Here is a 24,996-nt window from a genome sequence, read left to right as displayed (position 1 = left end):
CTTAAAGTCACTATGTTCTATATTAAAGGTCCAATTTATACGGGGCTCAAAATTTGGACAGAGTGAAGTTCAATAGTAAATTTCAGGCCCGAGATCCGAAGTATATTACATTGCTTATCAGTAGCAAGATTCAATGGATCATTATGCAAATTACAAGAATGTCCTTTCCAAAGTCCATATTCATAAGTCCAGGGTTTTCTCTCTCCATGTCAAAAATGGAGCTCAAATACTAGTCAACAAGTTATATTCGGCCTTTCCTCGGTGATAAAGTTCAACAAATTATGTTCAAGCCAAGCACCTCAATAAGGTTTCAAGTGCTAGTGCATGTTTCCATATGGCCAAAATCACGGTGTTTGAGCTAAAAAAAAAATATATATCATTGGGATTGCCACAAAAATTGAGTCCATATTCAGATTCAGTTTTTATTTATTTATTTTATTTTTATTTTCATCAGATTGCTTGAGCCCTCTACATTGTCACAAAAAAATATATTTATATATATTTAAATATATTTATATTCGGAAGAGGGGGTCGAACGTCATACTTACAAATTTGGGCAGTTAGAGAGGTGAAGTCCGAAGCCGATACTGGAAATTTAAGCTGAAATCAGAGAGGCTTTACAGACTGTAATCAACAAGACTGGGCTAGGCTTGGGCAAAACCACACACGTTGCGTTGAGAGGGCGAACGTGCGTGGTCAACGTCGGATAAGCTGAAGCCAGAAGCAGCGATGTGGAGCTAGGTTGGGCAAGACCACACACGTTGCGTTGAGAGGGCGAACGTGCGTGGTCGACGTCGGATAAGCTGAAGCCGGAAGCAGCAATTGATTGTGCACAAGCCAAGGCTAATGTGGGTAATCCGAGCTCTAAACAAAAAAATATATATATGATAATCAATATATATATATATATATTTGCCCAAAGTTTGTCAAACAGCAAAGTAAAAAAAAAAAAACTGAAACAACCAACGAGTGATCAATATTTTTCAATAGCTCTATTTGTATCAAAATCATCAAAGCACGGGCTCAAGTTTTAAATATTAGCAGGAGTGCAATGTCATGAAATTCAACAGAGTATTACCTATCTCAGGTGAAAAATTGCAAATTCTCGGAGTATTAAATCAAGTTGTTCAAGGGCCAAAATTTACCCAGATTTTTTTGAAACCCGAAATCAAGAGAAGAAAGTTTTTTTAAGAAAAAAAAAAATGAAATTAGTTGAGAGGAAGACCAAGGCCCACCAAAAATGAAGCTCCAGAATATGAATTTCAGGATTACATTTCATATGCAAGTCAAGATTCAATGGAAGCTTCAGTTATCTCAAATTCAAAATTAATATAAAACAATGCCCACAAATCTCAAAGGCCCAAATCAAAAGAAATTCAGATTTCATCAAAGCAAGAGGATCGAGAGTGGGTTTCGATAAAATACTTACAGATCTGAAGGCCACGCCCATGAGAGAGAGTGGCCAAGAACAATACAAACCGAGATCGTGATGAAGTGGCGCCGGAGTGAGCAAACATTGAAGTTGGCGAGCTGAACGGGCGATGGCTAGGATCGCGGTGTTGGCGTATTCGGAGCAAATATAATCAGTGAACAACAGCGCAGCAAAGAACAGTAGCGCAGGTTGAGGCGGCTGCTGCGGCACCTAAGGCTGCTGTAACAAGTAACACACAAACAGTGGTGGTCTTCGGCAGAGCAAGACTGAGCTCTGTTCGGAGTTCTGAAGTGGCGTTGCTGGGCCGAAATGAAGCACCGACAGTGAGCAGCGGCTTGGGTCACAGGTGCGAGCCGAACCATAGCGCAGTGAGGTCACAGGTGCGAGCCGAACCGTAGCGCAGCAGCGGCTGGAGCAGGACAGCAACGCAGTGTACTGACTGCCGTGAGTGAGTGTGCGCTGCCGAGTTGTTGTGTTGGCGACAAGCTGAACAGTGGCCACACACGTCGCGTTGAGTAGGGCGACGTGCGTAATCGGAGCTGGACAGCAGAGGCTGAGAAGTGGTGAAATCGCAGCAGAGAAAGTGTGCCGAAATGGGCTCTGGTATTGTAGAAACAAGTTTTTCTTAAAGAAGAAGAAAAGCTGGGTTAAAGAAAGAAAGAGAGTAGGTGTGGCGGCTGTGTAAAAGATTTTGGTGAGGCTTAGGGTTTTGGCACTTTCCTTAAATAAAAAAAAAGAGCATTATCCGTGTGTGCCAAACAACAAAGGCACGTGTGAGCCTAAAAAAAAAAAAAAAAAAAAAAAATTAAATTTTTTCTTGTCAATTTTTTTTGTAAATTGAAGTGCGTCATCAACTTTATCCATAGGCTCTGTCGTGACAAAATGTTTTTTTTTTTTGGGGAACGTGATGCGAAACAGGGTCGAAGAAATGACAGTATGCATGTCTGAGAAATTTAAAATTTCTCATACACGCAAGGGGCAAATGTAAGAGGGGCTAATTTGAGCGCACAAAATTATTTAGGCCCAATAGCCCAAGATTAGTGGGCCCGAATTTATCGCAAGTCCAAGAATCGGTGGGCCCAGATTTATCGCCATCAAACGGATTGAATCGCTCTAAGCCTCGAAAGGGTTCGGATCCACGAACCTAGAGACTTACTCGGGCCCGGACTCGAAAGGGTATTAAGCAAGCCTAGAGATCCGAGGCACTCGGACTCGAAAGGATTCGGACCCACGAATCTAGAGATCCGAAGTACTTGGCTTCGAACGGATTCAGACGCAATCTAGAAGTCGCTCCGTTAATGAGTCCCAGAACACTTGCGGGCTCGGAGCTTTCCGGGATCTACGCACCAGAACCATGGACGTAATGGAGTTCGAACAAAGGACCCGATCCCGAGGACGGTGGGTGGAGATAAATTCACTCTTCGGTTAAACTAGCCTATACCCGGGTCGAGGTGGCACGACCCCGGGGGGTCCATGAGACTCGGAAATATTTTGCGGCAGGACGTCCTCTGGGACTACCCCTGACCCTTTGGGATGATTGGGGATCATTGGTTAGGTGTGGCTAAGAAGAAGGGTTCGCCGAGGGAGTGATCTCCTCTTCGGGGTTTTCTCATCCTCGGAGAAGTCACCTCCTCGGAGAGGTCACCTCCTCGGACAAAGTGGTTAGAGAGAATATCCCCCATGTGCTTTGCACATGGGCTCCATCCTACATCATGAGGTGCCTATAAATAGCACCCACCCATAGCTTTACAAGGGATGGATTTTGGAGATTTTTAACTCTTGGGAAAGAACTAATTTCCCTTCTCCATTATCAACCTTGAGAGCGAAAGTGGGAGATCAATGGGAGAGCCTTGCCATTATTCTATTCTCTAGCCATTTTGCCTTCTTCTTCACCCAATCTCTTACCTCCATCATCTCCTTTATTGTTGTGTTCCTAAGTTGAGATTATTGAAGAATCTAAGCCTCTCATCATATTCTAGAGAATTCGATCTTCGAATTTTCTAACTCCTTTCTTGAACCCTCTCCTACAAGCCTAAAAGGTGTTAAGGCTTGGGTCAGGGAATAAGGCCCAAAACAAGGAAAGCCCATGTGGGAGAGAGAAAACCATACGTGCATACCGATGAATTAACTCGCATAAGAAATTAAATGAACTAGGAGTCTAATTATAATTAAATAAATACATTTCATTCGTGAAGCAAATAGGTGTATTATCAAACTTGCCTGAATGAGAGCAGATCAAGATGAGGACTTGCACATGATGGAAGACCCACCGGAATCCTTAGGCCGCTACTGGTTGAAGATATGGTGGGCATTGTGGATCAGAGGGAGTAGCCCTCTCATTGCTTTGTTGTTTATTTTCATTCCAAAGTACCATAAAAATAAAGAAAATGTTGTTTCTTTTTTAGATAATATAATAATATTTGTGCATTAAGGTCTCGTTTGGAAACATGTTATTTTAGTTATTTTGAGTTTTTGGTGAAAAAACGAGGTAAAAAAAAAAAAAAAACTAACATGTTTGTGATATTTTTTTGATTTTTTACGAAAAAATATACAAAAAGTATGAGAAAAGAGAAATTTTGGCTTTTTTATATAGGTTGTTAGTTTTTGAATTTTTTAGAGATTTTTTATTTTTAAACTAAAATGTAATGTTAACAAACGAGAAGTAAATTACAAATTCAAATACAAATTCTTTTACTCAAAGGAAGAAAAAAAAAAAACCATAATTCAAATACAAATTCTTTTACTCGAAGGAAGGAAAAAAAAACCCATAAAAACAGAGGTATTTTGGAATACCTCATTTCATCAATGAACTCTCTCCCTCTCTCTCTATCTACCAATCTTCGAACACGTGACCTGAGGCATTTGAAGTACATCCAAAGCCAACAAGCCACTTCAAAGACTGGTGTGAGACGGTGTTGATTTTATCTATTTGTAGATAAATGATGGCCACAGTTCGTCCCATACACAATGTATTTTCAATTATGATTCAAAAAGTAAGGCCAAGTTTGACAAATCCAGAATAAGTCAAAAAAGTTGAAAAGTTAACACTATTCATTAAAAGTCAACAATTACGACTGCACAATTCCCAATTTTAATTTTTTTCTTACCAACCAATTTTCACAATTTTTTATTACACATTTTTCTATAAAAAGTCAAAAAATTAACCCAAACATCTATATTTTTTTCCTCAATTTTTTAGTTCAAAAAGATAAAAAAATGCACTTATTTAAAACATCCCAAACAACTCCTAAATTTTAATATGTATTGAAGTGGGTAGGTATGGCACATAATTTTTTATTCCTTTGTCCCAGATTATCTGTACCAGTAGACATTTTTGAAATTTTCAAATAATTTATCACTTCTAAACTACCTTTAACGATGTGCTATTAAGATTGGACTTTACATAATAGAATGGTTGACAAATTAAAGTTTAATACTTATCAAACACATCATTAAGCGTAATTTTTATGAATGATAAATTAGATATCTCAAGTATTTTTCTATTAAGATGGGTTCAATCTTAATTATGATGATTCTTAGTAGTGTTTCCAAAATAGTCTTGGTTACTGTGTAAAACGGTGTTCGTTATAATGTACTATTTTGGTTATAATTCAAAATGAGTAATGAGTCCAAATATACTGATATCGTGATGTGTAATGATATACAAATAAAATATTCATGCACAATTTTCATATATAATTTGGTTCATTGTAAACCTTTCACTTCAAACTAAAATACTATTAAAGATGAGTTTTTTACAATAATAATATTACCACATTATTCATGTGAAATTTTTAGTATTTATTTTATGTATGAATAGAATTTGGACTCCAGAAGAAATATAGTATTTATTCATAATATAATACACTAGAAGAAATATTTATTTTTAGTCCAAGAAACATTTATTCTTTATTTCTTTATTCATTATCAACCAAAAAATATTTCTTGGACTAGAAGAAATAAAGAAATATTTATTCTTTTATTTCATACACTAGAAGAAATATTTCTTGGACTAGAGTAAGATATCTATGTTTTGGTTGATAGGAATATAGTATTTATTCATAATATAATACACCAGAAGAAATATTTTATTGCATACTAGAAAAAACATGAGATTTCTCAAAAAGCAGAAAACATAAATGATATTATGGCATATCAAAGAGGCAAGTTTATTGCATACCCAATTTTATGATAGTGGTATCAACTAGCTTGGAATGGATTATGTGTGAGCTAAGTATAAAAATTGTGCATTCGGTAAACAAAGCATATCTAGGCCCAAACCTAGCCAGTTCACTGATCAAATTATACGCCGAATAAGTGACACTAGCAAGATTGGCAATCATCCATGTTGGGTAACAGAGTGGGCCCAGGCTATCCGTTTCCAAGGGATTAATAGGAGCATAGGCCTTGACATTGTGATGATGATGAAGGAAAGATCAAACTACGTAGGAAATATCTACACCAAGTCTTTATATAAAGAAGGTAAACAGAAGAACAGAGATATGCACTATCAACCAACTGAACTATATTCCTGAAATATCTTACTCACTCCCTCTCATACGAAGCCTGACTTAACTGTCAGAGTGCTAATCCCGACACCCTCAACCAGAGTGTTTCTTGTTTCAGACACCGAAGCGAGAATCAAACAAAGTTCTATTTGGGATGAAGAAATATTCTATAACTACCTCTCACAATTGACGCCGTTGTGGAAATATTCAAACTCATCCATGGCAATCCTAGTTATCAATCCTCCAACTAGCGAAGTTGATATTACAGTGACTGGAAAATCCTCCAACCCAGATGGAAATCCTGCATGACAAACTTAATTTTTTGACCCATTAACTGCATCTTTATCACCAATATCCATTGAAGATACAAGGCAGACTCTTCTAGACCAAGCTAAATGCAATGAACAGCGTTTCAAAGTCATGACTACTAAAATTAGCGTCTTCACCAGGAGTTACTGAAATCTCAAAAGGCTTTACACCATGAATCTGGATGGTCTCCTGTAAGAGGAACTAATTAGCAACACCCTTAAAGACGTGGAGAAGGTAGTAGCTCTATGGGTTCATCACAAGGCGAGCCCAGGAAGCGCAATTGAGATACTGACTCAAGCTCATCCGACGAACACAATTCCTCACAAGCACGACAATGGACACGCAAATGACAGGGTGATGATTTCGACTTGGAGGATAGGCATAATCCGTTTTCGTCTGGAGGATAGCCAAGGATGCCTTACCCAAGAAGTTCAAGTCACCATCATTGACCTTATACAACAAGAAGTCGGATCCCACCGATCATGTACGTCATTATAAAGTAGTATGACGTTACATGTAGATGATAAAGCACTCATGTGCCACATCTTTCCAAAAAGCTTAGGCCTCCTAGCTATCAGATGGCATTATAAACTTGAACCGACTTCAATTAAGAGTTTTCATTAACTCTAGAAATCTTTCCGAGCTAGGTTCATCCTTAATGAGACACAGCCCAAACAAGCAGATTCCTTGTGGACAATAAAGATTGGCTCCAATGAGACTCTACTGGCGTACTCAGCATGATATTGGCAGTGTTTCAATCTTACTAATGATGATTGCAATGACTCTATGGCTGTTACTGCCTTTAAAATAGGACTCCACCCAAATAGCTCCCTTCGGAGCTCTTTAACCCACAAACCACCAAAATCAGTTTGGGGTTTGATGAAGAAGGTGAAAGAGTACTGCAACGTAGAAGATAATACACTCTTAACAAATACAGGGCTTCAAGTCTTAGAATCGGCAGCACTAGTTATAGCTCCACCACTAACAGTTGTACCCCCAACTAATAAGGTTACACCATGAAGGAGAAGCCTAGAGCCAGTGGGAGGTCTAGAAGGGATAACCACCAAGGATCATGCTAACGTAACGAGCAATACCAAGTTGATACCAGGTGTTCGCCGCAGTCTAACAAAAAGTACAGGAAATATATTGAGCTGATCAGCCAGATCCTCTCAAAAATCAAACATCATATCTATTTAAGTGGCCGACCAAAATGTTTGGACCCCCTCATATGAGAAAAAGGGTTCAGAAGTGCGAATACCACTAGGATCACGACCACCTGATGGACAAATACTACGCCTTGAAAGACCATCTCGAGGATTTGCTAAAGGACGGTCATTTGTCCGATTTCCTCCTAAAAAAGGCTGCACCAGCCAATGCTTTAACCATATGGTCAGATTCTCCTCCACTCAGCGTGATTCAAATGATCTACAGCATCCCACCTTCGAACCAGATCAACTTAATCTAGTTGTATTCGAATGAGGGGCCCATATGGTCTCGTTCAGAGTTAGAACCGTAACCAAAGAGGCAGCAAGGAGAGGCAGCGAGGAGCGCCGACTAATGTGATTAGATTTTTTTATGATGATCTTGCAAGGCTTTCTCTTTCCCATAATGATGCCTTAGTTATTAACTTGAGCATCAATAGGTACTCCGTTGATTGGATCCTTATCGATTAGGGGAGCACTTCTGAAATTATATATTACAAAACCTTCCTCAAACTCGGCCTGATAGGCGAGGATCTCAAACTAGCTAATTACCCATTCTTTGGCTTCAATGCCAACCCTAAATACCCTCTAGGCAAGATTGTGTAGCCCACTCATGCTGGCACCAAGACACTAGACGTGGAATACCTAGTTGTCACGCTCTCATCTTCTTACAACATAATAACGGACCAAACGTGGCTTTACGAGATGAAGGTTGTACCCAGCACTTACCAATAACTACTATGGTTCCCTACTGAGCACGACATTGAGCAAATTCGGGGATTTCAGAAATCGATAAAAGAATGTTTCCTTATAGCTCTCACCATAAAGACAAAAGAGCGGGATGTCAATTCTATAGAGATTCCAAACCAAGAGATTCTTGAAGATGTGGGTAAAATTCTAACAAATAAGGCAACTAAGGATTTGGATCGAGTCGTGGTTTCTTAGGATCTAAAGAAGTTCTTCCTGATTGGGGCAGGTCTTCATGCTGCTGAACAACAGGAGCTGGTAGCCTTTCTTCTCATTAGTATGGACATTTTTGCATGGAGCCCGTATGAAATGCTCGGAGTCGACCTGATAGTGGCTATGTATCACTTAAATGTGGATCCGAAGGCTCAGCCTGTTGTACAAAGAAGTCATTGATTGTCTGTTGAGCATGTCGTAGTGGTTGTTGAGGAAGTTGAAAAATTGTTAGAGGTTGGGGCAATATGGGAAATAACTTGTCCCACTTGGTTATCCAACATCGTGGTGATAAAGAAGAAAACGGGGATGTGGAAGGTTTGTGTTGACTTCACAGATTTGAATAAAACATGTCCAAAGGACTGTTTTTTGCTTCCTTTCTTGCAACTACAAGACAGTGATACGGAGGAAATGGCTGAACCAACTGCTGAAGCTACGAAAAACACAGAAAGTGATTCCAACAGCAGCGAGCTTGAAGTAGGAGCAGCATTGGCATGTCTCCTTTCGGATCCTCCGATCAACTCAGAGAGCTTGGGGAATAACCTGATCGTTTCCATAATCGGGGACCAATCGGATGTGAACCCTTCTAGCAGCATCTTGGATGCATCTAATGCACCATCCCTCATTTTGCAGCTGGAGGAGGGCTATTTCTCTAGTAGTTCTGAGTTGAGTGATGAACTAGAATCTGATTCCACAGAGTCTATGGAGTTAGAATCAAATTTCGGTTCTTCTGAGTCTCAGTTCGGTATTCCTGGAGTTGATAATCCGGATGCCAATGCTTTTTCCAAGTTGTCCTTTTCTTTTTCTTTTGAGTCGATTGTAACCGAAGAACTAGATGAGCTTGACCTTGTGAATGAGAATGCCACTATAGATTTTGAATATTTCCCTGTGCCTCTTGTTTATTACATTGATCATGATTTTGAAAATTTTGATGAAAACGAAGAGGAATGAATTCCTCTGGTTTTGAAAATTTTGATTAATCGAGAAGATGAGAGGTTTGCAAAACCCCTTGCTAATGAAATCATTGCTTTTAATATGGGTACTGAGAAGGATCCGCGTCTGGTCCAGATCGGGTCCACGTTGTCTTCGGAGGAGTGCGAGTGCTTAGTCACTTTATTAAAAGATTTCAAAGATGTTTTCGCGTGGTCCTACGAAGACATGCCTGGAATCGACCCTGAGATTGTACAGCATCGGATCCCTTTTGACCCCGAGGCCCGACCTATTAAACAGAAGCTGTGAAGAATACGCCTGGATTGGGCTTTGAAAATTAAAGAGGAGGTCACCAAGCAGATAGACGTAGGGTTCTTGCTAGTATCTGAGTATCCGACTTGGTTGGCCAATATTGTCCCAGTGCCAAAGAAAGATAGCAGAATTCGGGTGTGTTTGGACTTCAAGGATCTGAACAGAGCCAATCCGAAGGATGACTTTCCTCTGCCGCACATCGATGAATTGGAGGACTTCACTGTGGGTCATGCATTGCTCTCCTTCATGGATGGATTTTCTGGGTATAACCAGATTTTCATGGTACCCAAGGACAGAGAGAAAACTACATTCATTACGCCGTGGAGAACCTACTGCTACAGAGTGATGCTGTTTGGGCTGAAGAATATCGGGGCTACCTATCAAAGGGCTGCAAGCACAATCCTGCATGATATGATTCACAAAAAGGTCAAAGTGTACGTGGATGACATGATTGTCAAGTCCAAAGAAAGAAAGGGCCACTACACCGCTTTGAAGAAATTCTTTCAACGAATTAGAGAATACAAATTGAGGTTGAATCTGCAGAACTGTACTTTTGGCATAACAGTAGGGAAAATGCTGGGTTTCTTGATCACATAGAGAGAAATCGAGGTAGATCCTTCCAAAATCAAGGTCATCTTAGAAATGCGACCACCAAGGACTGAAAAGGAGGTGTGAGGCTTTCTGGGTAAAGTACAATTCATAAGATGGTTTATTTCAAAATTAACCTTGACTTATGAACCACTATTCGGTCTCCTGAAGAAAGGAAATAAGTTCCGATGGGATCACCAATGTCAATTCACTTTTGAGCAGATCAAGTAGTACCTTCGGAATTCACCTGTGTTGTCATCGCCAGAGTCGGGGAAGCCCTTGATTCTGTATCTATCAGTCACAGACAAAATGATAGGATGCATGCTTGCTCAGGAATCTAAGGATAAGGTGGAGAAAGCCACCTATTACTTGAGAAAGAAAATGCTGGATTGCGAGACCCGCTATACCCTGTTAGAGAAAGCGTGCTTAGCCTTGGTATGGGCTACCAGGAAGTTATGGCACTACTTATTAGCTCACTCCGTAATTCTGGTTTCGAGATTAAATCCCATCAAATATCTTTTTGAGAAACCAGCACTTACGAGTAGGCCAGCTCGTTGATTGCTTCTCCTTTCCAAATTTGATCCGAAATATGTCACTCACAAGTCGGTCAAAGGGAGAGTAGTAGCGGAGTTCCTAGAAGATCACCTAGTAGAAGAGAATGAAGTGGTAGAATATATATTCCCAGGTAAAGCTATTTTGCAAGTTGAGGAAGAGATTTGGACAATGTACTTCGACGGAGCGTCTAGCCAGTACGGGTATGGGATAAGGGTGTTGCTGATAGCACCCGAAAATTCCCATATACCCTTAGTCTTCAAACTCCGGTTCAAGGTATCCAATAACGAAGCAGAATACGAGGTGTGTATCGCTAGTTTGGAAACCACCATGGAACTAGAGGCAAAAAGGTTAGACGTCATTAGGGACTCGAACCTAGTTATATCTCAAGCAAAAGAAGACTGGAAGGTCAAAGAAGAAATGATGAAGATCTATCACCAGACCCTGGATGTTCTGATTCCTTGGTTTGAGAAGCTAACTTTCACGTATCTACTAAGAAAGAACAACAGGTTTGCTGATGCCTTATCAACCCTATCTTCTATGATAGGCATCCCGTTGGGAGTTCAGATGTGTCCGATCATTATTGAGCAAAGATATACGCCGACCTGCGAGACTATCACTGCAATAGATGAAGCACAAGATCAAAACTCTTGGTTTTATGATATCTAGAACTTCTTGGAAAATGAGGTTTATCCGCCAGAGGCAAATGCTAAAGATAATAGGGCAATATGGCGGATGGCCGTTTAATTTATCATCTGCAGAGGTAAACTGTACAAGAGAGGTCATCTGGGAATGCACAAGTTGTGTGTCGAAGCAGAGGAATCAAAGCGCCTAATGGAGGCCTGGAGGAGAGTGCAGAGCGCACATGAACGGAGAAATGTTACCCCGAAAGATTCTCAAGCAAGGTTACTACTAGTCTACTATGGAGAAGGATTGTATCAGTTTTGTCCAGCGATGTCACAAATGCCAAATCCATGCAAACCGCATGAACATCCCGCCGTCGAAGCTATACAACATGACTTCACCATGGCCTTTCTCAGTCTAGGGAATCGACGTCATTCGTGCAGTCACATTGAAAGGGTTGAATGGGCATGAATATATTCTGGTGGCAATTGATTACTTTAGAAAGTGGGTAGAAGCTCAGTCCTACGCAGTGTTGAAAGCAGTGCATGTGGCTAAGTTCATTCGAAACAACATCATTTGCCAATATGGAGTCCTAAACAAGATCATTTCAGATAATGGCTTCCACTTCAAAAAGGAAGTGATAGACTTGTTGGAGAAATACAATGTGGCTTTCCATAAGTCATCTACATACCAGTCGCAAACCAATAGAGCTGTTGAGGCCGCCAACAAGAACATCAAGCATATTCTACAGAAGATGGTTGAGACCTACAGGGACTGGCCAAACACATAGCCGTTTGCGCTCTGGAGCTATAGAACTTCAATTTGGACGTCTACAGGAGATACTTCTTATTCTCTTGTTTATGGAATGGAGGTTGTTCTGCCAATCGAAATAGAAGTTCCGTCGCTACGAGTTATGGCTGAGTGTCAGATAGTAAAGGTGGACTGGCAACAGAGCAGGTTCGAAGAACTGATGTTGTTTGATGAGAGAATGCTGAAAACATTGTACCATGTCCAAGGTTATCAACGCAGGATTGCTAGGGCTTTTAACAAGAAAGTTAAGTCCCGGAATCTTAAAGAAAGGGATTTGCTGCTGAAAGACAACCGAGCTTCCATCCATGACTTTAGGAGCAAGTTCAAACCCGATTGGACTGGGTCTTACATCATCAAAACTATCTGGTCAGGTGTAGCTGTTATTCTCATGGACTTGGATGGCCTAGAATTTTCTCAACCGATCAACACAGATAAGTTGAAGAAATACTATCCCTGAGAGGCTTGCTAGGCCGAAAACCCGAAAGGGTGACCTAGGCAAAAGTTAGAGCACAAAAAAAAATGGGAAATAAAGAAAAACTGAGTTCGCAAGATTGAAAACCCTAAAGGGCAGCCTTAACAAAAGTTAGAGCACAAAAAGAGAGCGTTAATACTCGAGTTAACCCAAACCAAACTACATAAGGCCTGATTCCCATCTTCGAGATACGTAGGGAACTTTATCCCGAAGTTCGACTGTAAACACCTCCAACTCAACTGTCCTATCCATGTGTTGATCAGGCCATCTTTGTCTGTTTTTTTATCTCAGAGTTCGATTGTGATCTTTATTCTAAGAGCTGGTTACAGTGCTGAGCAGTGTTATTCAGTCAAGGGGCAATTTGTGATCTCCGGATTCGGGTTGTACATCTCGAGGATAGATTCCGTATGTGTCAAGTGGTGATCCTTATCGAAAATGGTTTTGAAAAGTTTTGATAAAAGTTGGTTTTTGTTCAAATTTTACATTTTACAATTTAGACTATTTTTTAACCAAAAGGAAAATTTTCAGTACTCACAACTTTAATTTGATTGATTTCTATACAAAGTTCTCCAACTCTCGATACAAATCAAAGTTGTTTTTATTACATTCATAACACATGAAAAGTAAAGATCAAAGCCATAAACTAGGAGCTTAGATAAGTCAGGTGTTCCTGCGTCCCTTGCTCATGCTTGTGGAAGCTTATGATGCCAAAGTAGGCCCAGATTGTGCCTCATCTTCAAGCCAAGTCAAACACTCGCTAGAAAGGGCGCAGCTAAAACTAGGGGCAGGGGCCAGAAGCTCTCTCATCCTCCAAGCAGTAAGGTATCTAGCCAAATATGAACCTCGAATGGGGAATGAAACTGGGTATTCTACCCCTTCCTCTGGGCAAGTCTCATCATGTCCAAACTGACGTTTGAACCAGAACGGAAAGTAGAATACACAGTGTGTAAGGCCAATCAACTCAATGGTAGGTTGTTGAGTCATGTTGTAGCTCATTTCGGTCAGATTAAGCCAAGGGCAACGCCAAGCAATGTCAATAGCAGACCTGTTGCATATCCAATGGCACCAGCATCCTTTATTCGGGAAATCCACTAGCTGCTGGCAGAAAAAGTACACTCGGGCTGAGTATGTGTGGCAAGGGTCCACCACCTTCAGTTTGTCCATTAGCCATATCTAGGAAGGGATGAAGAAAAACATAGATTAAAAAATAGGGAGATGCATGTTAAGAGAGAAGTGAGAAAAGGGCTTTGAGAGAAAAACAGAGCATGAATGTCAAGTGATGTGAGAAACATATATTAGAACGGGTGGGAAACATTACCTGAAGAAGTAGTCGACTTCCGGCAAATTTGGTAGTCTCTTGCCAATGGAAGGCGTCTAAGCTTATCAAAGTCTCGGCCAACGCCAAGCCAATGCAACTCTTGCTCTCTTTTAGGCCTTGTGCCATCTCCGTTAGTTGAATGCTAGACCCGCTAAAACAGGAGGCAAAAAGGAAATGTGATAGCATACACAAACAAAGGGCGTGTTGCCGAAAACCCTGTCAAAGAAGATTACCTCGGTCGCCGGCCTTAGAAAATCGATGAATCAGACTGGGAATATCCAGTTCTCCATTGTGGACCAAAAATCGAACCTCATGTAAAGTAAGCACGCACATTTCTCCCAAAGCTTGGACATGGCCAAAACGGGGCTAAGGTATGATTTTCTCATAGCGCCAGGATTCCATAAATGCCTAAAATTCTTCAATTGTCGAGTATATTTCTTGTCCCCCGAAGCTAAAGACATGTGTGATTGGGTTCCAACACCAAACCGTGACATGAAGGAATGGAAAGCAAAGAGAAGTGCGGCTCAAAGGAAAAAGGGCATTTAGGCCGAAGCTACGGAAATTTAACTTTTTTGAGCCATCCAAAGCGGATATCTAGTCCCAAAGCCTATTAACAAGTAACATCTCCATTTTGAGAGCAAAATATCAAGAACTTGTGAGTTTACCAGAAAAATAGCATGGAAGCATTACTTATAGAGTCTGAGAAGGTGCTGAGCATGACACCTGAATAGCAATGACTGACATCACACTGATGGCCGGCCGTGCATCAGTGATACTAGGCTGCGTCTTGATGCTTGCCCAATGCAGATCTGTTACAGCAAATGCCGACCTTTGTTTGAATGAACTTCAATTATACTTTTGAGTTTTGTTTTGTCTGTACCAAGTGTTTGTTAGCTTTTTCGAGTTATTTTCATTTCGTTTTTCCATTATCGAGTTGTATTTTATGTTTTGATCAGTTGTAAGCCATTATCCGATTCATGAATCAATTCAAGATCAAGGCATTTACTGTTCTAAAGATTACAAAAGCAAAGGTAATGCAGTTCATCATATTGCACAAAAAGATCATTCAACAAAGAGATCATTCAACAAAACTTGCTTTTCATAATTGGTGGGCCCAACCCCGATCATTGTTTTATACAACCAAAACAAAAAGAAAGTTTTTGAAAAACAAAAGAACTATCTAATACTAGTTTTATAACTACTTAACAAAATGAAAGCAAAAGCGAAATAAAAGCAAAATCATCATCGTCATCAGTAGCCCATCCTCACTCTCTTCATCCTCGGTTATGGAGGAGGTGCATCGCTGTCATCACTAGGGCAGCTCAACTACAGGTCCATCTCCTCTCTCTCATCGTCAGGGGCCGTGGACCTGTCAAAAGAGTCCTCAGAAGGTGAGCGCTGCCACACTCGACCTCTCCCTTGATCAGTGCCCCCACGGCCTCTCATTGGGCCTTGTCTCCGCTTACTCGCTGCGAAAGGTCCTGCAGTCACTGTTGGCACCGGCTCAAGCTGAAAAATATATCAGATATTAGATAGAATGATCAGAAGTGTACAGTATGGCAATGACAGGAGGCTACACACAAAATGTACCTCAATCCCGTGGGTGACTAAGGCAGTCTGCCTCCTCCGTACCATGATGAGTAGTTAGTCGATCGTCCGAAGGAGTTCATCACCGTACGCTTGGGGAATTTGCAGCAGAACATAAACTGAGAAAAATAGATAAAAATAATTGAACAGTGAACAATAATGGCTGGGAATAAGTTAAAGTGCAACATGGACTAGCATAAAAACAAAGTGTACCTGCTCAACCCCAGGGGCAAACACAAGTTTGTGGTCCCTCTCCTCGATGGGCTTAAGTGGGATTTACTCGATCACGCTATCTAGACACATATATACGACCTCGGTGGGAGGCATAGGCAACAACAGGGGCACCTCCAATGGGCGCATCGCCAACCCCAGCAGCAGCAGCAACCTCTGGCACAGCTTGAGCCACGCTTGAAGTAAGAGGCGCCGTCACCTGAGTGTGTAAGAAAGTCGTAAAGTCACTGGGCTCATGGTGATGATCGCCGTCCTCACTTATCATCAAGAGGTCTAGCTCAGGACCATCCTGTAAATCATCTACTACCTTCATGCCAGCAAGAGGAGGATGTGGAATATCAGGGTCAGCAACGCCTCGAGTTTAGTGGATGAATCTCTCTCCCAGGTAGTATGCCCAACCAAAAGGGCCCTCAAATAGGATCCTTATCGTGGAAGCATGCCAAGCAGCAGTGTAGGTCACCCTCAACACTTGGGGAAAACCTGTCCAAGGGCGCCAGTCAACCTGAGAAAATCAGTGCAGTGTTAGATATCAGTGCAGTATGAGAAAATCAATGTGATGTTAGAATGCCAGTACGGTGTCAGAAAATTAGTGCAGTGTCAAAAGTTAATGCAGTATGAAAATGACAATATGGTACTATACAATAGTACAACAGTGTAAGGGTGACCAAATAGTGTGGTAAACAGTGTAATACCTGATCTGCCGTGATAGTATCAAAGAAGTGGCGGAAATATGGGAAGGTGTGATCTACAAGGCGACGTCACTCGAACCGTGAGTTGTAGTACCGAGAGCGGGGTACAGATAAATCAATCGGCCTCACTAGAACTGGAGACAACAAAGTGAAATATGTGTAGATCCGAAGCTGTAAACCAAAGGCAAATAGATGACATGAGAAAATAGATTAGATGAGTAGGAAATGCAACAGTGAACAGAATTAAAGCATATCAAAAAGTTGAGTGTAGGATGTTCCTCCCAAACCCTTCAGTAGCTGCCGAGCGAATTCGCCTTGCGGCGAGAAATGGAGCTCATGTAGCAATGTAAGGTAACCAAACCTACACCACCCTAGTCATAATCCACCACCCCAGGAAGGTGTACCAGTGCCCCGAGAATGTATAATCCAATGGTATTTTCCCTGTTTGCAAACAGGGTAGTATCGAGGAGATATATGAGGAAGCCACAAGTGTACTGGGCAACCTCCTCTATAGTGGCTACACTACTACAAATATAGATAAAGATCACACTTTTTTGGTGTGATGTATGTTTTTTAATCACACCTTTTAAGTTTTATTAAAGTGTGATCTTTAGGAGTGTGATTAAAAATGGTCATTTTTAATCACACTTTTTAAGTGTCATTAAAAAATGCTTTCATCACATCTTTTAAGTGTGATTAAAAATATTTAGATCACACCTTTTAAGTGTGATTAAAAACAGAGTGTGATTAAAAATGGTCATTTTTAATCACACTTTTTAAGTGTCATTAAAAAATGCTTTCATCACATCTTTTAAGTGTGATTAAAAATATTTAGATCACACCTTTTAAGTGTGATTAAAAATATTTAGATCACACATTTTAAGTGTGATTAAAAACTTTAGATCACGCCTTTTAAGTGTGATTAAAAATATTTAGATCACACCTTTTAAGTGTGATTAAAAACTTTAGATCACACCTTTTAAGTGTGATTAAAAACATTTAGATCACACCTTTTAAGTGTGATTAAAAACTTTAAATCACACCTTTTAAGTGTGATTAAAAACATTTAGATCACACCTTTTAAGTGTGATTAATAACTAATAAAACCTGTGATAAAAAAAAAAATTGACATATTTAAAGAATAATCAATATTATTTTTGCACGCGCATTTGAATAATGTAATACACATTATATACTATATTTTGAATCACAACCATATATTGAATGAAATAATATCATATATTTCATAAATTAAAGTTAAATGTTTAAAAGTATATACAAAGAAATTAATAAAAAAAAAATTAACTGTGATTACATACATTAAAAAATAAAAAATAAAAAACTTGAAAAAAGTAAGTTCTTGAATTCTTTGATCATATTTTGCATCTCTCCAAGAAATTTCTGACCTGAAAAATAAAAAAACAAATTAATTTAAAAACCGCCAGAAGCATATGAATAAACTTACTAATTAATTTATAAACTTACATTTAGATCACACCAAAAATAATGTAATTTATCCAGTTGTTAAACTGCCCCAATCCTTTCCCCACAGCCACCAAAAATGACATAATTATTTTGATTCTCCACACAAATAGTATAAAGCTACAAAAGATATTGATACCCTTGTAGAAGCCAAAATAAATCATCAAGGCATGAATGATTTCAAACTTTCTTAAGCTAGAATAATTTAATAATAAAACAAAAAAGTGATCTAAAACTCAAGATATGCACTTGTAGAAAATGACAATATTATTTGAGAAACAAGACATAAAAGATTAGATACTAAGCACGACACAACAAAGAGAGTAGGGGTAATATGTAATTCAATATTTTAAAAAAAAAAACTTGTGCTTTATTTAATTCAATATTTAAAAAAAAAAATCACAAGGTTGTTTTATATATCAGTTTTGTGTGTGTGTGTGTTAATTATAGAGACCTAACTAATGAGACTGAATATGACATCACTCGTAGAGTTATCCTTGAACCCACGACAACAAGAACCAACAAAAAGGCAAACACCGTCTGGGTTCCTTCCATCTCTTATATGTAAAAATTATTTGATATATGAAACAAGTTTCATTGGATGTATTCATTACCTAAAATAACCATTACACAGTACTCAAGCTTGACATTCTAAGATTTAATATTTCATTATACCAATGATGGCTATATTATATATGATCTAATGGGCAGTGGAATTGGCATAAAAAAGAAGACAGCGTGTGAACAAAATAAGGCCAAAAGAAAGGGTATGAACAAAAGAAGGCCAATCACTATCATGATGAGCACGTAGCCTATTCTATTTATTTCTTTTGTAGTAGTGATACTGATCTTCAGCTAACAGAGATAAGTTGTCTCAATTCAATCACTCCAGAGATATAATCACTAACTAAATGTGATAGAAATAGAAGGCAGTAAACATCTAGTGAAGCAAACAAAGTGCACCTCTTTCTTCTGTTCATCTGAGAAAGACAATGCTGCAGGAACTAGGCCAATTTTCTGAACATATTCTTCTTGCAATGATTAAAAACCAATCAATGTATGATAGTTAAAACTAATTAAAGAAGAATCAATGCACATCATTTCACAATTAATGGACTGATAGGCATCACATAATGCTAAGTATCTAATGGAGAACTTAGTCTACATCATAAATGAGCAGCCAACGAATTTGTGTATCAAACAACTAATGAAGTTTAGGATATATGAACCTCGTGAACTTTAGCAAGTCCCTTCTTGCTCTTATTATCATCCTGCAAAATACAAGCAAAATGAAGCTCATTCATGCTACTTTTTACTTTCATATTTAAAATATATATAATAATATACATAAGAGAAATGAAAAAACAAAAATATATTGGAAAGCATTGATTACCAATTCCTTGAATTCTTTTGGTGCTTTAGATGGTAGACTAGGAGCTTTCTGAACATCATCAAAATGCCCCTAAGAAATATGATACAATAGATATCTCTTATTAGCAATTCAGTGACATGTATATGTATGTATACATGCATACACACACACACATATATATATATATGCATAGAGAGATAGCCAAAGCCAATTCAAGCAAATGTTCAACAATATCAGAGCAACACTGATAGAAGAAATTGAGCATCACAAGTAAAAAGAGAATGTAACATTTGAACAAAATGATAAAACAAGGGGATTCATAGATGTATACCATAACAAGCTGGTATAGTAACAATCAACAATGCTTGAGCAACACTAATAGTGAGTATCACAAGCAAGAAAAGAAAATAACATTTGAACAAAATGATAAAACAATAGGATTCATAGAAGTGTACCATAACAGGAATGACAAGGTAAAATAGTAATGCCCAGGAATTCTACTAAAGTTTGGGGCATTGTGTTACTTTTCATTGAAGAAAGTGTTTTTCATGATAGCATACTTCAGAACTCCTGTGACAGCAAATAATACAGTTTTCCACAACATAAATTAGAAATCACGAATAAAATTAGCATTAAGCTTTGATTTTGTCTTCTCTCATATATAGCACTAATAGCACATTATATTTCTTTTCCCAAAAAAGAGAGAAATTTTACTATGAAAACTGAAGGAATCTACCTTGACCATGGATAATAGTTCAGTTCAAGGCAACTTTGGCATCATGGTTAATAAATCAGGATATGAGAATGGTGAGAGAGTCTAGCAGATTGAATCGTATCGGATCAAGAATCATAAGATTATACTTTTATAACAATGAAAAAAGGTAAAAATACCAACAAGGATGATGCATAATAAAGATGAGGTGAAAAATCACCAACCCAAAGATCCTAACTGCAATCCTACAAGATCCTACTTACAATCCAGCTATAATATACCAATTTTACAACAATTTGGATCTTTTTGACCATTTAGGGTCATAAGATTCTACAAGCCTACAATCCAGATCGCAATTGTTATTATCATGTCAAGCATATACATGAGAACTCGAGTTTTAGGCCCTTGGAGCATTTGGATCCATTCTCATCCTTAAATGCACACATTAGATGGGTCCCTAGATCAACAAATAAGACAAAAAATGTTGGCTACAAAAGGGAACATCTTAGTCACTTCCTATGATAGGTCATTTTTAACCTCCATAAAATTTCAATTGGATCTGAAAAGAGTGTGGGCTTTGTTTTGCATTTGGTCATATAGATTTGTTAGTCCTATGCTTCGGTTTTGATGACATCTTTGGATGCTTTGGGTGGTTGTGTTTCATTGTGACATATGCTTGACATCCCTAACACAAAATTAGTCCCTTGAATTTGATAAACTTGTGCCTACTCTCTCATAATTATCCCATTATCTTGCTTTAATACTTGGTATATTGATCTCAAATCATTTGGCATTTGAGCACACACACGCTCTTGCATTCTAAAACTTGGTCTTTACTATGGGTAATATACATCACTATTTTATTCCATGGGTTGGGTAACAAGCTTCTTATTGTCTTGAAGCACCCCTTTTTCACTTCTTTTTTTTTTTTAATCTCATCCATCCATTGTATCTTCTTTTCTCTAATGAAAATTCCATGGATCCTTATCTTTTGGAGAAGAGATGAAGGAGGTAAGTAATTGAAAAAGCAGAACCCTTTTGAGTAAGCCAAAAATGGAATTTTCATTAGAAGTTCCATCCACCAAAATTCTAGTGTCAAGATTACTTCATGAAGCCCTAAAATTTCTATTAGTTCATAGGTAAAAAGTATACAAAGCATGGCCATTAATTTGAAAGGCAAGAATAAACTCACCGCTGCAGAAGAAATGCTTCCACTAGAAGTTTGAACTGTAACTGGCATATCATGATTATTATCAGCATAGAGAAAACCTCAAAGAATGTATCATTTTTTTAGGAGAAAAATTGTAACAAATTTAAAACAATAAAATAATTCAAACCTGAGATTGAACCAACTGAACCAGCTCCAGAACCCCCAATCATTTCTGAAAGCTTCTTTTTTCTAACGTCATCCAGTTTCTCCAACGATTTTTCTGAAGGCCTCATGCCAACCACCTAGAATAGAAAGAAAAATGAAGAAACAATAATTAGTGCAACAGAAGTAACTAGCAAATCTTGGTCTATTTCCTTCACAAGTTTGGGGAAAAAAATAAGAATCAAGTTTTACTAGGAAGACATGATATAGTTGAGTAGCAATATGATTGAAAGGAATACCTTAGCCACTGCTGCCAAAGCAGAAAAGGCTGCATCCCTCACTTCTGGAGTCCCATCATTGAGGCACTAAAAGAATTTGATTTAACATAAAATTTAAACAATATCAGCATTATATATGTACACACACACACACACACACAATAATAATAATAATAATAAGTATACGAATTCCAGATGAAAAATGTACACACACACACACACCTGGGACTCCTCTAAACTGCCTGAGCCCAGCACAAAACGAAACAGCACATCTGCTGTGGAAATAGGGACACCCTGCTGAACCAAGTATGTATTGTGTTCTTGATTCTGTGTGTGTTTGTTCTATTATTAATGCTTTAAGTAAGCACGGTTTTGCACAAGCCACTTACTACATTATGTCTAATATGGCAGTTGAAAACAGCGCATGCACGCATAACATTTCCTCTATCGTATATATCATATCTATCCAATTATGATATTTATGTTCTTTCCTTCAAAACACCAAAAGAAATCTTTGTCATATCTTCAATATAATTAGGTGTGTTCACAGTAAATTTCCCTAAGATATCCCATGTAAGAATGATTTTGAATCTCCCTACATGCAAACCACAAGCACAGAACGGAATCAGAGAATTGCAACCTTCTGCACGTCCGTTCTGATAAAGAACTTTGGTTTGTACTGAGGTAAAGCATTCAGAAAAGAGAAAAATAGTCGATATATTTCATTACGTACCACATCATAGATGTATATGCAAGAATCATGAGATCCAGTGTAGATGTACTTCTGACCAGTGCTGCGAAAAAATAAATCAAGAAATTTGAGAACACATTGGCTAAAGTTGTAAAATGGTGTTTATATATACTCTTAACAAATAGGCAAATAGAGTTTCTTCAGGTAAAACCAAGATAGGATGCAACCTGCAAGCTTGTTGAACTGAGCTAACCAAGAAAACAAATCCATAACTTCAAAATAACAGCCCCAACGTACAGGGAAAGAGATTTACATAGTGTTACCTATATGTGGGCGAAAAGTAACAGCGAATGAGAGTGCGCAACACTGAATGACCTTTATATGTGGCCAATGATTGATCATTTGGGTGCTTTAAACCTCTTGCCTGAGATGGGTAGTCCATCCATCAGTAATCCCATTCATAATGCCCAAATCTAGGTTTGCTGAAATCGAGGAAGGAAAAATGTATTACAGGGGTTCCTATTAGCTCTTTCAAAGCTGTTCAGCATGTACAACATTTTGGACTAAAGTCAAACAAAATTTTGGCACAATGAGATATAACTAATTAGTTGACTCAGAAAGTTTGATTAATAACTCATACTTTTCACGATTATTATCATTTAAAATAAACAAGTAATTACAAATAGGCCTGGAAGTGAGTATACCCAGTAGCATTGGCAGACATTTTCCGGATATCCCAAAGTTTGATGGTCTGATCTTTACCGTTTGAAATGAAATAACGACCATCTCCACGGCTGTCAAGAAATGTAATCCCTTCTACGTGTCCCACCAGGACCCCCTGTTGGCTTTCCCTCTGCTTTAAAGCAACGTCTGCCCCAAACCTATCACAGTAACAAGTTAACATGCAAAATTAAATAAGCTAATGTAAATTCATCGCTTTCCCCGCTTGTCTAGAAGTGGGCAGAAATTTGGACAGAAAAATTAGTCCATGAAATATAACTTGTACAATAAATTTCACACCATCTATAGACACAAACCTCAGTTTAGTCCTTCCTCGCATCATTTCCTCTTCCGCTTGCAATGCCCTCTTCTGAAACAATAAGCCCATATTAAAATGCTACACTTACTTAAAATTTGTACATGCTAAAAAAGCCATCTAGAATTCCACATGATCACATTCTCATCAGAAATAGCAAAATGAAAACTAATTTTATCCTCAAAAATTGATGGCTAGAATAAGATTACTTAGAAAAAGTAGCTAGATCCTCTCTATACATATATACACAAACACACAACACAAATAAGCAATAGAAAGTTGTTTGGATATAATAAAAACATTATTAGATATAATCAAGAGCAACAGTACACATTAACAAATTACTCAAAAGTAATTATAAGTAATTAACTGTAACAAACTAATGAGGGCAATGTTATGGAACAAACACGATATTGACAAAAAAAAAAGTTCAGACACATACCAAATGTAACTCCAACTGCCATTTGCATGGTTCCTACAATGCAACCATAAGTAATCATACTCATACATATAGTTCAAACATTAGCATGAAGAATCCCATCCCACAATGATGGTTTCAACCAATTCCAATTCACAGGCAACTGTAACCATAAGAGTAATTAATTAAATACTAGCATATATGAAACATTGAAACATTGGAACCATAAAAAAAAATAAACAAATAGCATGACAGAGCCAGCAAATTAAATCAAATAATGAAAAACCCAAATCCACAGTAATAAATTAAATCTAAATCAAGCTCTGTCAATCAGAACAATAAGGTTTTTGCCATAGCCAATTTTTCTTGACCCGGATTGAAATTGCAAGGAAGAGAACAAGATCAAACCGAACCCCTCTTTATAAGATGCAATCTGAGAATGAGAACACAAATCAAACCATACATACATACATATATATCTATATATATAAACAGATAAGAAATGAGAGAAAAGAGGGATTTGAAGATGGAGTTTTGAATCACAAATCCAACAACTCAAATGTTATACATGCAGTAAAATTCGAAAGAAATAGAGCGAGCGAGCGAGAGAGAGAGAGAGAGTACTGATTAAAGTTCAGAACCAAAGTAGACTATTCGCGGCCATTGGGGCTTGAAATGCGAGTAATCGAGGGATCAGAGTTCAGATCTGAGCTTCTGGAAGACAAGAAGAGAGAGTTTTAGAGAGAAAAAGTGTAGGTATATATATATATAGAGAGAGAGAGAGAGAGAGAAAAGCAAATAGCAAAGAGAGAGAGAGAGCAAAGAGAAAGCAAAAACAAACTTACCGAATCGGCCAGCGGTGAGGCGATCTAAGAGGAGAAGATCGACGGTGACCGATAGGGCTAGCGGCGGTGGCGATTGGCAACGCTAGTAGCAGCGGAGGCGGAGGCGATCGGTAAGGTGAGAAGCAACAAGAGGTAGACATAGTCGAATTTGATGTTTTGGGGATATAAATTAGGGTTGATTGGGAATTGATTGTGTGTGTGAGAATGTATTTACAATTACTTTGAATTAGAATATATATAATCAAACTTATTTAAATTGTGTGATTAAAAAAAATATTATCTCGCTCATTACATTAAGTGTGATTAAAAATCATTTTAATTTTTTTAAT

The 24,996-nt window shown here is 38.3% G+C and overlaps 1 protein-coding gene across 3 annotated transcripts; it reads right to left on the bottom strand.

The window, feature by feature from the left end:
* Window positions 1-18,376: 18,376 nt before the first annotated feature.
* On the bottom strand, window positions 18,377-24,773 carry LOC145816052 (protein MOR1-like). 3 transcript variants are annotated; one of them, XM_082912293.1, is made up of 12 exons: window positions 24,668-24,773; window positions 24,447-24,536; window positions 23,847-23,985; window positions 23,406-23,458; window positions 23,073-23,249; window positions 22,692-22,850; window positions 22,411-22,471; window positions 21,699-21,764; window positions 21,425-21,539; window positions 21,280-21,320; window positions 19,397-19,465; window positions 18,377-19,274 (listed from the first exon to the last, which is right to left on the bottom strand). In XM_082912293.1, the coding sequence occupies exons 6-12, from the start codon at window positions 22,808-22,810 to the stop codon at window positions 19,218-19,220; spliced, it is 528 nt and encodes a 175-aa protein (XP_082768419.1). In that variant the 5' UTR covers window positions 22,811-22,850; window positions 23,073-23,249; window positions 23,406-23,458; window positions 23,847-23,985; window positions 24,447-24,536; window positions 24,668-24,773; the 3' UTR covers window positions 18,377-19,217. The 3 variants fall into 3 exon arrangements, with proteins under 3 accessions (XP_082768419.1, XP_082768421.1, XP_082768420.1); XM_082912295.1 differs by having other exon boundaries at window positions 23,847-23,879; XM_082912294.1 differs by lacking the exon at window positions 23,847-23,985.
* Window positions 24,774-24,996: the final 223 nt, after the last annotated feature.

Source organism: Camellia sinensis, unplaced genomic scaffold (assembly GCF_055761805.1).
Source record: "Camellia sinensis isolate YWXY unplaced genomic scaffold, ASM5576180v1 Unanchor3, whole genome shotgun sequence".
In the NCBI taxonomy this organism is placed as follows: domain Eukaryota; kingdom Viridiplantae; phylum Streptophyta; class Magnoliopsida; order Ericales; family Theaceae; genus Camellia; species Camellia sinensis.
The sequence above is the reverse complement of the archived record's forward strand: the minus strand, read 5'-3'. Positions and strand labels throughout refer to the sequence as shown.